The sequence below is a fragment of the Rhincodon typus genome, chromosome 13 (assembly GCF_021869965.1).
Source record: "Rhincodon typus isolate 14 chromosome 13, sRhiTyp1.1, whole genome shotgun sequence".
Classification (NCBI taxonomy): Eukaryota; Metazoa; Chordata; class Chondrichthyes; order Orectolobiformes; family Rhincodontidae; genus Rhincodon; species Rhincodon typus.
The window spans coordinates 55,188,778-55,205,161 of NC_063344.1; the positions used below are offsets into that span (position 1 = coordinate 55,188,778).

At 38.0% G+C, this 16,384-nt stretch overlaps 2 protein-coding genes across 2 annotated transcripts in view; one reads left to right on the plus strand and one right to left on the minus strand.

Annotated features, from left to right (window-relative positions):
* The window catches only part of LOC125484727 (GRB10-interacting GYF protein 2-like), a 54,955-nt gene extending 41,735 nt beyond the window's left edge, over positions 1-13,220 (plus strand). The window contains exons 5-7 of the mRNA XM_048604614.1: positions 319-427; positions 12,086-12,194; positions 13,050-13,220. Of these exons, the coding sequence (XP_048460571.1) occupies positions 319-427; positions 12,086-12,194; positions 13,050-13,074 (243 nt within the window). The 3' untranslated portion in view covers positions 13,075-13,220. The remainder of the gene's footprint in view (positions 1-318; positions 428-12,085; positions 12,195-13,049) is intronic.
* A 2,672-nt stretch (positions 13,221-15,892) lies between these two features.
* LOC125484637 (GRB10-interacting GYF protein 2-like) overlaps positions 15,893-16,384 on the minus strand; it is a 49,796-nt gene continuing 49,304 nt past the window's right edge. Inside the window, exon 9 of the mRNA XM_048604125.1 lies at positions 15,893-15,906. Coding sequence (XP_048460082.1) covers positions 15,893-15,906 — 14 coding nt within the window. The remainder of the gene's footprint in view (positions 15,907-16,384) is intronic.

Consider the following 16,384-nt stretch of genomic DNA (forward strand, 5'->3'; position numbering starts at 1 on the left):
TGACCACAAAGCTGCACATTGCACTGATGCTTATGTAAATCAAGCAGATCTATTTATGATGTATAAGTAAATCTTATCTAAAATATTTCTTGAGATCATTTTAAATTTATTTTGCCTCGAGTCATAGCTTTAGGTTAGTGTTGATGGCATTTTCAGAATGAAAATCTTACCTTTTAATTAAATCAATATGAACGAGTGTGTTGCTGTTAATTGGATGTATAGGATTCAGTATCATTGAATTTACTAATTCTTCACTTTGACTTGCAATGTCACAATGTATTAACTGGCTTAATTTTGTTCTTTATTTAAACCCATCAGAGAAATTTTTCTATGTCTGTAAATAGTACAGCAGTACTAAGATTAATGGGACGAGGTGGAGGAACAGTGGTTGGGGCATCAAGAGGTAGAAGTTCCTCAAGAGGTAGAGGTAAGTGTAAGAAATTTAATGTTTGGTATTTGAGTAAGCCACTTGATGGGGTTAACAAATTAAACAGCTCTATGCCATTGTGTAATAAAACTGAAAACAATGGAAATACTCAGTAGATCTGGCAGCACCTGTGGAGAGAGCAACTGTTAATATTTTGAGTTGAGGACGCTGCTTCAGAATTGGGTTCAAAAGATTCATATTCAATTTGAAATGTTAAGTCTGTACCTTTTTTTTTCTCCTGATACTGCTACTGAGTTTTTCTAGCACTTTGTTTTTACTTTTGGCATCTGCAGCATTTTGCTTTTATTTCAGTGACAATTCACATACGTGCGTAAGTGATAAGTAATGATAGCAATAAGAACGGAATTTTCCACAAGTGTTTCCATTAAAAGGCTTCAGGAGTAATGTAAAACTTTTTTTGTTTTTCTACTTTGGTACCCAGTATTGACATCAAGTACTCCCAGGTGAGGTACAGCATGGGCCAGATGCAAAGTAAAGGACCATGTACAACATATATTTGGGCCAGGACAATAAGAGGTAGACATATTTTATTTCCTGCTGAGTGGAATACGGTATTTGTTCAACATGTAACTAAGCAGCCAAATCTGGACTACTTTCCTCTGAATTTCTAATAATGCTATGAGAAAGCGCACAAATGTTTTACATGAGTGGTTAGGATTTAGACTGTACTGGCTAGCAGTGTGACTGATACAGATCCAATAGTTGTCCGTTAAGAATTTGAGAAATACCTAATAGGGACAATATATTGCAAGGATATGTGGAAAGGGTGGGATTAACTGTATTGTTCTTCAAAAGAACTGCATAATCTTCATAGGCTAAATAGCCTCTTTCTTTGCTTCTGAATTGAGTGCCCATGGCGTCTCATTGCCTGACAGTTCTGCATGGTCAGCCATTAAAGTAAAATCTTCTAGTGCTATCCTGGTCCAATAAACACGAAAGCAAGTTAACAATATACAATAGAGCAGAACAAAGTCCTCTGCAGAAGGGTCCTTTTCACCAGTACTTGTATATATAAATTAAATTTTGCGCAGCACAGTGACTATTTCTCCCGAAGGATTCTGTAGTACAACTAAGTGGGTCAGTACCTCGTAGTGGTAACGAGACTTAAACTATCAGTGTTCACATCATTGCTGCTCTGAAACTGACACAAACCTCAGGAGGTCTGCATGGGGAAATCGAGAAATTCCCATCAGAAATTCTGTTTCTCTCAAGCGTTTGCTTTTGTCAATCTCCGTAAGTGTGAGCAGAACAGTCAATAAAATGACAAAAATGTTCACCTTTACATTGGTCAGACTGAAAAAACCTTTAAAGGTAGCATCTTAGTGAATTATTTGAATCTGTATTTTTGATGGCGTTCTAAATACATAATTACGAAATATCATCCAAGAAAAATCCCATATATTGAGAATGCCGTATTTCTACACTTAAGGCATGGAAAACCCACATTTTTGATAGAAATGTGATTAAAATGCGTGTTTTGTTGGTTTAAGATACAAGTCAGTTATCTAGAATCCTAGAGTCATAGAGCTATACAGCACAGAAACAGACCCTTTGGTCCAACGCATCCATGTCAACCAATTACTGTATCCTAAATTTAATCTAGTCCCATTTGACAGCATTTGGCCCATATCCCTCTAAACCCTTACTATTCATATACCCATCCAGATGCTTTTGAATGTTGTAATTGTACTAGCCTTCTCCACTTTCTCTGGCAGCTCATTCTATACATGCACCACCCTCTGTCTGGAAAAACATATTCCCCTTAGGTCCCTTTTACGTCTTTCCCCTCTCACTTTAAACGTATGCCGTCTAGTTTTAAACTCCGCTACCCTGTGGAAAAGACCTTAACTATTCACGTTATCTATGCCTCTCATGATTTTATAAACTTCTGTAAGGTTATCTCTCAGCCTCTGATGCTGCAGGGAAAATAGCCCCAGCCTATTCAGCTTCTCCCTATAGCTGACACTCTCCAACCCTGGCAACATCCTTTTGAATCTTTTCTGAACCCTTTCAAGTTTCACAATATCCTTTCTACAGCAGGGAGACCAGTACTGAACACACTATTCCAAAAGTGGCTGAATCAGTGTCCTGTACAACCGCAACGTGCCCTCCCAACTCATACTCAATGCACTGGCCAATAAAGGCGAGCATACCAAATGCTTTCTTCAGTATCCTATCCACCTTCTCTTCTGCTTCAAAGGAACTATGCACCTGCACTCCAAGGTCCTAGGGTGTTGCTGAACAAAGGGACCTTACCATTAAGTGTGTAAGTCCTGCCCTGATTTGTCTTTCCAAAATGCAGCACCTCATTTTGTCTGACACTCCTCAGCCCATTGGCCCATTTGATCAAGGCCCTTTGTGCTCTGAGAGAACCTCCTTTGCTGTCTGATCCACCACCAGTTTTAGTGTCACGTCCAAACAATTTATTTAAATGACAAAAAGCAGTGGACCCCACATCGATCCTTATGGCACAGCGCTGGTCACAGGCCTCCAGTCTGAAAAGCAACCTTCTGTCTTCTACCTTCAAGCCAGTTCTGTATCCAAATGGCCAGTTGTCCCTGTATTCCATGTGATCTAATCTTGCTAACCAGTCTACCATGCGGAACCTTGTCACATGCCTTACTGAGGTCCATATAGATCATATCCACTGCTCTGCTTTCATCAATCCTGTTTGTTATTTCTTCAAAAAACTCAATCAAGTTAGTGAGGCGTGATTTCCCACATGCAAAGCCATGTTGACTATTCCTAATTGGCCCTGGTCTTTCCAATTACATGTAAGTCCTGTCTTCAGGATCTCTTCCAACAACTTGCCCACCACTGTCAGGCTGGCTGTAGTTCCCTGGCTTTTCCTTACCACCTCTCTTAAATAGTGTCACCACATTTGCCAACATTCAGTCTTCTGGCACCTCATCTGTCGCTATCGATGATACAGATATCTCGGCAAGGGGCCCAGCAATTGCTTCCCACAAAGTTCTAGGGTACACGTGATCAGGTACCTGGGATTTATTTACTTTTATGTATCTTAAGCCGTCCAGCATCACCTCTGTAAATGGACGTTTTCCAAGATGTTACTGTTTACTTGCCCAAGTTCTGTTGCTTCCATATCCTTCTCCACAGTAAACACTGTTGCAAAATACTTGTTGAGTATCTTCCCATCTCCTGTAGTTCCACAAATAGGTGGCCTTGTTGATGTTTAAGGGGTCCTCTTCTCTCCCTAGTTACCCTTTTGGCCTTAATGTATTTGTAGAATCCCTTTGGATTCTCCTTAACCCTGTTTGCCAAGGATATCTCATTCCCCTTTTTGCTCTCCTGATTTCCCTCTTAAGTATACTCCTACTGCCGTTAGATTCTTCTATCAATTCACTTAATCCCTTCTATCTATATCTGACATATGCTTCCTCCTTCTTAACCAAAACCTCAATTTCTCTAGTCATCCATCATTCCCAGCACCTACCAGTCTTGCCTTTCACCCTAACAGGAACATACTGTCTCTGGACTCTTATCTCATTTTTGAAGGCTTCCCACTTCCCAGCTGTCTCTTTACCTGCGAATATCCGCCCCAATCAAATTTTGTAAGTTCTTGCCTAATACTGTCAAAGTTGGCGTTCTTCCAATTTGGAACTTTAACTTTTAGATCCGGCTTGTTGTTTTCCATCACTATTTGAAACTAATAGAATTATGATAATTGGCCCCATAGTGCTCCCCTCAATGATACCCCAGTAACCTGCCCTGCCTTATTTTCCAAGAGTAGGTCAAACTTTGCTCCTCCTGTAGTAGGTACATCCACATACTGAATCAGAATTTTCTCGTACGCACTCAACAAATTCCTCTCCATCCATGCCCTTTAACACCGTGGCAGTCCGAGTCTGTTTGGAGAGTTAAAATCCCCTGCCATAACCGCTGTATTATTTTTTGCAGGTAACTGAGATCTCCTTACAAATTTGCTTCTCAATTTCCTGCTGACTGTTTGTTTTGGGGGTGTGGGGTGTCTATAATACAATCCCAAAAAGGTGATCATCCTTTCTTATTTCTCACCCAACTTCCCTGGACGTACTCTCAGGAATATCTTCCCTAAGTACAGCCATAAATGTTATCCCTAATTAAAAATGCCCCTCCCCTCCTCTCTTGTCCCTCTGTCTATCCTTCCTATAGCATCTATACCCTGGAAATTAAGCTGCCAGTCCTATCCAGCCCTGAGGCACGTTTCTGTAATCATTTTGATATCCCAGTCTCATGTTCCCAACCATGCCCTGAGTTCATCTGCCTTACCTGTCAGGCCCCTTGCATTGAAGCAAATGCAGTTTAATTGGTCAATCCTACCTCATTCTCTGCTTGTTCCTGTCTACCCTGACTTATTGACTTGCTCCTTTTCCCAAGTGCACCAGTCTCTGACTGAACTCTGTTCTCACTGTCTCCCTGCTTGTGTCCCCCTGCCTCCCCAACCAATTAAAACCCTCCCGAGCAGCTCTAGCAAATTTCCCCGCCAGTATATTAGTCCTCTTCCAATTCAAGTGCATTCTGTCCTTCTTATTCAGGTTATTTTACTGTTTGAATTTGTGATCATTGTGTCTGGTTTCTTGGTTTATTGTCTGTACTGGACTTGGCACAAAATATAAGCTAACATTAGGAAAGAAGAAATCCAGCGGTTAGTAGACATGTGAGCAGCTTTCTTTTGTGGTCAGCAATGAGTACAGTAGCTTTTTTAAACTGTAAATCCAGCCCAGATTATTTGTTAAATGTTTGTGATTAAAATGAGTTGCTTGTATCAACCATAAAAGTGAGAATCATTTAGTTTGCATTAACATTATTTGACAAGTTGCTGATTAAAATTTCATTTGTGCATTCTTTATTTTGGACAGAAATGGCTGTGCTTAGTTGTTAAGAATCTTGATTACAGGCTGGGCTTCAGTCTTGATTCCAAGCAGAAATCTTTTTTCAATATAAAGTGTGCTGAACTTCTGTATCTATTCATTTAAATAATCTTCAAGAAGGTCATGGAGCAGTTTAACCAGTCAACTCTGTGCTTAGAATCATAGAATCTCTACAATGTGGAGCAGGCCATTTGGCCCATAAAGTCCACACTGACCCTCCATAGAACAACACACCCTATACACTATGGACAATTTATATTCGTCAACCCACCTAACCTGCACACTTTGAACAGTGGGAGGAAACTGAGCACTTGGAGGAAATCCATGCAGACATGGGGGGGGGATGTGCAAACTCCACACAGTCACCCGAGGCTGGAATCGAACCCAGGTCCCTGGCACTGTGAGGCAACAGTGCTAACCACTGAGCCACCATGCTGCCCTTCTTTCAAATTCGAAAGATCTGCTTCATGTCCTATGTCTTCGGTACCACATGGCCACAGTACATCTATTGTTTTAATGTTGGAATGAGTTAAAAGCTAAAAGCTCAAACGAATAGTTTTTGGCATCCAGGATGTACCTTTAGAATACATTGAGTGCTTAGATAAAAACAAATAAATGTATTAATTTTTTGCCACTGATGTTTTATATACCCTGAAATAGTTCACCTGTATCTTGTCTGCAATATACCCCTGAAACGAAAGTGAAGCAAGAGACTCTGGGGATCAGATTGAAATAAATTTCAATTGCTGAATGCACCGAACAATGTATAGTAGGCAAACTAAATTACACGTTTATATTTGGGATACACCAGCTGTTACAATTTAGTTTCCACGTATTTCCCTGATCCATGTGTGTTGCTTCGTTATTCTTTTACTCAGTGCCATAACAGACTCCTCTTTTTAGAGCAGATTATCAACATAACTGTTTTATAATAGGTTAGGTTGCTTGCAATGAGAGGTCTCTTCCACAACCTCCTATCCTTGTCTCCTTTCTTGTCATAACAAAAATATTTGGTTAGATTTGATTACTTGTACCCTAAAGTAACTTGATTGTACCTGCATTGATAAACTTGATTTGGCGTGTTCCTACTGCATTGAAGTTAAGGATAGTGAAGATGATACAGCATATAAAATGAGAGGCAAGCCTAAGGTCAAATGAGAGACCACCAATTAAGATGGAGATGTTGACCGGATGCTCTGACAGAAAAGAACTCTAACTGCATATAGCCAAGTAAAATGTAATCTGTTTGCAAAGTTCATTTATTACTTATGACAGCATGCATATTACGAAGCTATGTATTGTAGTATTAACATCATGTCACTAGGTGTCATCATTGGAATGATTTACTTAATGAAACCTAAGCAAATACAAATGCAGTTATCATGCACGTCATAATAGAGATTTGAAAGTTGTTTTAAAAAGAACATATGGATTCACATTCTGTGTGCTGTAGAGGTGTGTCATAAATTGTTTGAACAGTCTGAATTTTTATTTTGTCTTGGTGGTTCACTTATCTTCAAATTGGAAGGTGATGGGCTCAAGCTTTGGATTTAAAGATATAATGTTGCAATTTAGAAGTGTTGTCTTTTTAGATGAGATGGCCAAACTGAGGCCCTGCTTAACAGTTCAGGTGGATATGAAAAATTGTGACTCAGTTTGAAGAAGTGCAGGTGTGTTTTCTTGTGTGTTGGTCAGCACTTGTTCCTCAGTCAACTCCAGTAAAGCAAACTCTTGATGCACATTGACTGCCATGTTTCCCTGTATTGTAATAGAGGGTACACTTCAAAAATACTTCATTGATTATGAAGTGTTTTAGGATATCCTGATGATATAGCAGTGTTATATAAAGAAAAACTGAAAATCCTAGAAATAGTCAGCAGCCCTGAGCATCATTAATGGGGAACAAAGCAGAATGTACATTTCACATTGAATTTTCAGAAATTTCTTCGGAACAGAATTCTGAAAGGTCATTTCCCTGAGATTTTAATTCTACATCTCTCTGCAAAGATACTTAATGACCAAAAGACTTCTAGCTAAAATCAACTCAGCAAATTACTGCCTTATTGGTCTGCTCTTGCTCATCATCAAAGTGATGGAAGGTCTATTAACGATGTTATCAGTCAACACTTGCTCAACGATAATCTGTTCACTAATGTTCCACTTAGATGCAACCAAGCTCATTCAGCTCCTGACCCCTCAAAACTTTGTTCCAAGCATGGACAAAAGAATTAACCTTGAGGGATAGTGTATGTGACTGTCTTTGATATCAAGGCAGTATTTGGCCAAATGTGTCACCAAGGAGTCCTAATGAAGCTGGTGCCTGGGATTGAAGGGGTCATCTCCCAGTTGGTTAGAGTTACATCAAGCATAATGTAAGATAGTTATAGTTGTTGGATGGAGGTCAAGCATCTCAACCGCAGGATGTCATTATTCTGAGGAACACCTGAAATGTTCTTGACCTGATCACCTTCCCTCCATCATCCGGTTAGAAGTTCACTGCATAGTGTTCAGCAGCCTTTGCAACTCCAAATGTAGAAGAACCTGACAATATTGAGGCCTAGGCTGATACATGGAAAGTGACATTTGTACCACATCACTACGAAGTAATAACTATCTCACGAGAGAATTCAACCATCGCCCCTTGATGTTCAGCTACTATTGCTGAGTCTCTTACTGACATCCTAGGAGTTGTGATTGACCAGAAACTGAACTGTTCCTGCATATAAATATATAAACCTGTTAACCTGGTATAAGATAAGTCAGGAGAGTAATGGAATGCTTTCTACTTGCCTGGGCAACTGCAGCTCCAACATTTCTCAAGAAGCACAACGCTATCAAGTGCAAAGCAGCTCTCTTGGCATCCCAACCACCATCTTCAATGTTCACTTCCTCCATCACTGATGCTCAGTGGCAGCCATGTGAACCATCTATAAGATGCACTGTAGCAACTCGGCAAGGCTGAGCACTTTTCAAACCCTCCACGAGGATTACACACACGTAGAAACACCTAGTTCTCTTCCAAGTGATATACCATTGAGTTAAAACTAAATTGCCATTTCTTCACTGTAGCTGGATCAAAATCCTGGAACTCCTTCCTTAACAGCATTTTTGGTATACCTATGCCACATGGACTAGAGCAATTCAAGAAGCCAGCTTGCCAGCATCTTTTCAAGGGCAATTGGGTATCAGTCAGTAAATGCTGGCATTGGCATTAATGCACCAAATCTATGAATGAATGAATGAATTTAATAAAAGTGAAAACAACCCTCAAAACTTGCACCTCGGCCATGCTTGGCTAATTGAAAATAATTACTATGGCAAGTTTTCTTGACTTTTCCCTGTCTGTTGAATGCTCTGTAACTGCATCTGTGGAAAACAAAGTAACTTTCATCCATCTTGTTGAGAAGCTTCAGGCCAGTCTGTATCCAGCAACTTGCTCTGAGCACTGTGCTCATGTTTTGACAGTTGTGACAAACCAGAAAGTTGACTGTTCTACAATGTTCTAAGTCAAACAAGCTATGACTTTTTTTGTATAAAAAAAGTCACTTCGCACTATATCAATGAATTGATTCCTTCGTTCAACATACGCACCACATGTTTCTCAGTTCTTCCTTGGGCCATACCCAACTTGTGTAGCAAGTTTTATTCAAATCTATCCATCAGCTTTTGAGCTGTGTTGTTTAGAAAGAGACAAACAAATAATACTTTCGTCCAAGTTCAGTAGTGGAGTTAATTAATATGAACCTTTTTCAAATAATATTTTGATTACTGCTTTTATGCAATTGAGGTGGTGACTGTCAAGCTCACTTGTCATAGCAAATAAACAGAATTTTGTCCTCTGAGGGCCTGTAGTAGTTTCTGTGAGCTTTTCTGCATAAAATACTGCAGTATTTTTCATTTGAATCCTATTTGATTTTACATTGGTAATGTGATTCCGACTTGATTAACCTTATGTCAGTTAGTATGTGCATCTTGATGCAAGGCTTATCCAATTTTTTTATATCACCTTCATTAGATCATTGCCCTTTCTTTTACCCCTCCGTCACTAACCAAAATTAGACTGTGGCTTTTGTATGGAACTTTTTACAATGATACGATTGAAGTCTGTCCATAAGGATCAGCATTGGTGTCCTATCATCTGCAGTCATTGATATTGATGGAAATGGGCAATGCATTTATTAAACCATCTGTAGACTGAAAATCTTGTGGCACTGAGAGGTTGAGTGTAATCTCTTGGATTTACTCACTTTAATAGAACCTTTTTTGCATTAAAAATAACAGTTTTATAAAAATATACTTAGTCTGGCGCTGCTCTTATTTCAGCATGTAACCAGTAAACAGTGAATTTCATCTTGAATTTCATGTTTCAAACAGATCATGGGCATTGGCTTCCTAATTTTGCCTTAATGGTGACTAGCTTACTACCACAGTTAAGTTTTTTTTTGATTCGAATAATGGCTGACCCCAACAGTTAAGGTTTTCCCTTTGTGGTCATCATGAGTAACAACAGAGTAACAACAAAACTGTAGAAATAATACTAGCCAATTGCCTACATTATTCATTCTGAATCTCTACATTGCAAGTAAACTTAAAAATGATTGAATAACAACATGAACTCTGTGCCTGTACTAAGCAAGAGGTTGGCAGCACACTTGCATAAGAATGCAAAGTGCATGCATCATTGTACTCGCCACATTTTACTAATTGACACTTCTCCCAGCCTTTTCTGAGGTTAGATTTTAGGACTGTCCAGAGGTAATATATTTCTGAACAGTGAGCCCCTAGTTGTAGATTGTCCAATGAGAAACCACCACCTCTCCACATCTACCTTTTCAAGATCCCCCAGGATCTTGAATTTTTCAATCAAGGCACTTCTTAATCTTCTAAACTTGAGCAGATATAAACCTGGTTTGTTCAATGCTTCCTCATAAGATAATTAATCTATTCCAGCTATTAGTTTAGTAGACCTTCTCAGAACTACCTCCAAAGGTATTTGTCATTTGCAATCTCAACAGATGACTTGTATTGATATTAATGCACACAAATAATGTCCATTTATCTTTCCTTTAAATAATGTCCAAAAATTTATTTTTCAGTTTTTTTTTCTTGCGGCGGACCGCCAACTCGATCCCAAGATCCTACTGCGGCTGCTGGCACCAGACTTGCCCTCCAATAGATTTAAAGTATACTCATTCCAATTACAGGGCCTCAAGTCCTGTATTGTTACTTTTCCTTTGCCAACCAATATTGTGCACAGTACTCCAGATTTCTGGCTGACTCAGATACTTTATTTTTGGTTTGATTATTTGAGAGTTAAGGTCATGTTAAAGTTTGTTCTGGGAAATATTAGCATTGATCGGAACATTAGTTTTAACTTTGCCTGGTAATACATGTGGTTCTGATATTACTGAGATTTTATGTAGGTTCACCAAAACATTAAATCTTTATATTCGGTGTCTTGCAATAAAACCGTATTCTATCTGCATTTTTACGAGCATGTCCGCTTAAAGTGCTGCTCTCCCCATGTATACCTAATCCTCCTCTCCTCATCGCCCATTCTTACTGCGTCAATAATATATTTAAAGTTTGTTTTTCAAGCAAAAGTATTTGTTGTGTATCCTGTTTGTTTTTGTGAAGGTTTAGACATCACTCACCAGTTCCATGTCTAAACCTTTGATTTATGTGGTGGGCAGAAGCAGTCACATAACAAAACCCTGTGGGACACCACTCACTTTTGTGAGAAGTTCCTTAATTCGGAGTTCTTTTCTCTTGAAAGAAAGTTGGAATTGACATCAGTGGTAATAACACCACTATTCAAAAATAACTATTTGCTTGGAAGCCAAAAAAAGGGTGAAAGGGGTTAAACATAAATGGAATGCTATACCAGAATGCCTAAAGAACACCTTGTGCAAATGCAATGTGGATAATGTGTAATTGGAAGGAAATGGGGAATTGTGACTGTCACAGAAAACCGTGCATTAGGAGGGTGCTTGTGGTGTAGTGGTAGTGTCCTCACCTCTGACCCAGGAGGCCCAGGTTCAAGCCTCACCTGCTCCAGAGATGTATAATAACATCTCTGAACAGTTTGATAGAAATATTATACCATGCATTTGGCATGTTGAGCCCATGCTGGATCAATATTTGTGTGCATTAATATCAATACAAGTCACCTGTTGAGATTGCAAATGACAAAATCTTTAATAAAGAGCAGATGTTTTAGTGACATCGTGTAATGCTTTAGAATTCTTCAGTGAGGTCACGTTGAGTATGTCAAGGAAATGTTAACAAACCTCTTTTCAGAATAGTAAGTGCCAGCAACAGTGTATTGGCCAATTTAGGTTGTTAAATCTGAGAGATTGAACAGTAAGTGCTGTTATGGATACCTTAACAACCTCTGCACCTATGCAATGAATTTTGTCTTTTGATGAAACTTGCATATGGTTACTCATACTATGGCCATTTTTTACATATTCATAAGGACTACTGTAAAGTCACATTATGTGGGATATTTCTGATTGGCAGAGCTTCTCTCTCTCCCCCTTCATTTGGATTGGACTCAATTCCTGACCCCATTTGAAAGTTTCTTGCTATATGCTGCATTTTTTGCAGTTAAGTCTTAAGCACTTAATACTGCCAGTTTCTTTATTTTTAAGATATATGTTGAAACATACAGCATTTAAATATATTGCAGGAGAAAAAATATAACAGGAAATTTTAAGTGTTTCTTCTTAAGTAATCTGTAAGCCTTTATTATGTCTTCCATCAGGTCGAGGGCGAGGTGAAAGTGGTTTTTACCAAAGAAGTTTTGACGAAGGTGAAGGGGGTTTTGGTCGAGGAGTTCGAGAAATGCACAGATCACAGAGTTGGGAGGAAAGGTGAGTTGATCTTCCAGTGATACTGTGATAGCTTGGTTCTCATTGAGTTAATTCTTTGTCATTACTGTGAAAACAATCTTAAAATAATTGGATATGTTCATCCTTTTCTATCCTTTATCATCTCCATTACCTTGCTATGAAGGGTTGTCTTGTCGAGAGCTTTTCCATTAGTGATTGGTTTTGCCATCAATTCTGTTACTTTGAGAATTTCCAGGAATATGTCAATTTCATTTCAAGACATGAGACCACATATTGATGTCAGATTCCACTCGTGTCAATGTGCTTCTCTGATGTTCAGTTTCTAAACTGTAATTTTAGCTCCATCCTAACACTACGAAGGCAGAAACCATTATCTTAGAAGCCTGACACACAGTCCATAAACTTGCCATCCATTTCATTCTTTTGGAAGTACTGTGCGTGGTTTAATTGGACTGAGTTTGTAACCTCAGCATCCTGTTCTATTGTGGAGTGAATTTTGTAAATTATATCTTCTCTATAACATGGACCTCCTATTTCAATTTTCATTATTCATAATATCATTTGCTGCTGTTCTACTTTAGATTATGTGCTGCTGCAAACCTAATTTGTCCTTTTATCTTTGAAACATTTTGAAACATTTTTCTAATTTAACATTGCATTTGCATAGCAGCAGTGTTGCTCTCTTCCCCCTGATATTTACTATGATTTCAGAATTGAAATATTTTATTGTAATAGTGTAATTATCCCAATAGCAATTAAATTGTATTTAAAAAATTCCCAAAATAATACTGAAGACTCTCCTTATTTAATCTGTTTTGCAAATGTGTGCGTTCCATTGTGTCAGAATATGCTGTAGTTGTGCTTTTAAATTTGCAGTTTGCGTCAGTATCTTCTTGAATAATTGCCAAGTGAGCTATGTGCCATACGTCTATCCAGAAATTCTAAATTCAACATCATGGGTTTGTTGGAGCCCTTAATTTAGACTCTCAAATCATACAACCCAGATGGAGGGTATTCGGCCTTGGCTGATTGTTTGAAAGAGCAACCAATTAGTTCCATTGCCCAGCTTACTCATAAGGTAAAGCAAGTGATTCACCTTTGCCAGTTACCCAAAGCATATTTTGTACTGTGCTATATATTTGAAGCTTATTGGTAGTAGATGTTAACTTCTCAGGCATGAGAAAGTTTACTTTAGAATGTTCTCAACTCTTGGAACCAAGTAGTTAACATGGAATTTTAAGAATAGTGTGCAGTTATTAACTGCAAAGTAAAAGCATGATTATATCTTTGTTAGCTTAAAGTGCATCATTGTAGTTTTGAACTTCATGTGTAGAGTTTTATTTACATTTATTTTTGTAAGATATGTAATGTTCATAGTAAAGTGATAATATTTTATAAGTCAAGGTGAGAGAATTGAAATCTTTCTACAAAAATATTAGAAGGCAATTGCCTGTTTGGATTAGTAGAATAAATTGACGTTTACGAATTTGGACAATGTGCTTTCTGTTTCCTCCCAACAGCTCCAAATATGCAAGCTTTCAGAGCTTTGAACTTGCACCATAGGATCTGTCCAGAGCTTTGAGCAGCCCTTTGGGAAGCATAGTGTTACAATTTTTGATTTGCTTCTATAAGTTTTAATTTTTAATTGAAACTCACTCTTTACATAATTTCACGACAAACCGATCAAAAAAGATGAAAATCTGTATGCATATACAGCAGATTAATATTATTTCATTTGTGTAAATGTCCACATATTTTTGTTTAAAAGAGGTGGAGGGGTCAAAAGTAAATAGTATACCCACAACTATTTAAAGTAGTTTAAAATGGCAGTATTACTAGTGAGAGCAGTAGTTGTACATGAGAAACTGAGTAGCCAACAGATTTAATGCCGCAGTATTTTTTTGTTAATCTTAAAGTTCACACATGTCCTGTAAATTGAGTACTTACCTTGTGGTTGCGCTTTTGTCCCTATCCAGTTCTGTCAGCACCTTGAATTCAGTAGCAATGTTTAAACTTGTATTTCTAACAGGTTTATGCTGAACTTAGCTTTAAAGAATTGATATAGGGAATAGTGAACGGATTTGAAATTTTCTCCATTAAAGTTATTCATGAAGGGTTTATTTTGGTTAGTGTTGCACTTCAATTTTATTTAAGATTAAATAGTGAAGCTTTTGCTGCTTTACAATGGAAGAAACTAGATTAACACTTCCCATTCTAAATTTCATCCTACAGAGGGACTAGAAAATAATGCCTCAACATACTGTCCCTGTGTTACCACATTATAACTAACTATTCCTTTTTAAATGTTTGAACTTGTGAAATTACAACATAGGTATCTCAGGGCTGCTGCCAGTGTTTTGATAAATGCTTATTTGTGTTTGACTTTTTTGTTTTTAAATTTAAAAACAATTCTAAACATACAATGTGAAACAGTGCAGTGTAGGCAAACATGTAAACAATAATAACTACACATGAAAAGGCATTTCAGTGTGAAATGTTTGGGAGCCTCAGAGGATCTGAGAACGACAACATAAAGTTTTTGTTCTTTATTTGCACTCAATTGTTAAGTTATTTTTGGAAATTATGAAATTGCTCTCCCTTGCAAAGTAGTGCAGCATACCTGCATTCCAGTATGGATTGGGCAGTTTTAAAGGAGAATAACCAAGGGCCATTTGGATTTGAGTTAACATTGTTGTCTGTAAGAATAAATAAATTCTCTGATCATATTCAGAATACATCTGTATATTAAAAGACTGTGCCCAGTAAATACTAATCACACTGGTGTTGTCCATCACTGAAACTTACTGCATCACGTTTTGCACGGTTGCTTTCAATTCCCAGATGCAATCAAAAAGATTTTACAATTTAGTTCATCTTTTTGTAGATTCTATTGATGTTTCATTCCTTCATTTGCATAAGATAGTGTTTGCTGACTCATCACTAACAGTACCATGAATGATGGACCAGTAAGTATAGAAATACAAAGCCCCATATTTTGATTTCAGTAGAATATTTAGAGTAAGTGCAATATTGTCAATTTCAAACAACAATCTTTAATTCCAGGAGTTAATATTGGATCCCTGGAACATACCTTTGATTCATAAATTTGAGACTGTGTGGAGGATTCCTAATGACAGTAAAAAGTAGTAGTTTGGCTTAATTAAAAGCATTCTTTGTCAGTTGTCCAAAATGGTTCTAATGTTGAGTAATCTGTTAATTACGTTAGTACTGTGGCTCTTAACTAGAAGGAAATTTTAAGTTCTTTTTACTTTTAATAGGGGAGAGCGGCGGTTTGAAAAACCAGGGCGAAAAGACCCAGGTCAGTTTAATAATTTGGAGTATTTGCTAACTTACTAATTTGATTGCTCAAGCACGATGTGCATTGCCTTCACATGCATTCTTCATATTAGAGTTTTAAATTTAAATTAAATGGTGCTCTTTTCACTCATGGTATCTGGACTAATGTTCAGTCTAATGTCGTCTATTAAGTTAAGTAATCCGAGTGTTGGAGTGGTGTATCTGATTACAGCCAAATGAGGAATTTCCACTATCAGACGTGGACACTTGTTTCCATTCATTCAGGGCATGTGCACATCACTGGTGAGGCCAGCACTTACTCCCCTTCTGACCAGGTTTTGGAAAAGTGATGGTAATCTGCATTCATAAATCAGTAACCCTTCTGGTGAGGGTACAGTCACAATGCTGTTCAGTAAAGATTTTCAGGATTGTGATCCTGCAACAGTGAAAGAATGGTGATAGGTTTCCAAGTTAGAATGATGTGATACTTGGAGGTTGTATATTTGGTAACTGCTCTTGAAGAAACCTAAGCAAATTGCTGCTTGTAGACACGACATGTTAAAGCCACTGTGTGCTTGTAGTGAATGGAGTGAATATTTGAGGTCATGGTTAGGTTACAAATCAAACAGGCTGCTTTGTCTTGGATCATGTTGATGATCTTAAAGTTGGAGCTGCCCTCATCCTAAGCAAGTGGATTTCATCGCATTCCTGACATGTGCCTTGATGGATATATTTTGGGAGTCAGGAGGGTAAGGCGTGCAGCATATCTAGTCTGCACTTGAAAGACTTTATGGGACTGATTGAGTTAAGTTTCTGGTTGTTTATATCCCTAGTATAATATTAATAAGGTTGGTGTCAATAATGCCATGGGATTTTGGGATATCCTGGGACTGTATTGGCTTGCAACAACCTTG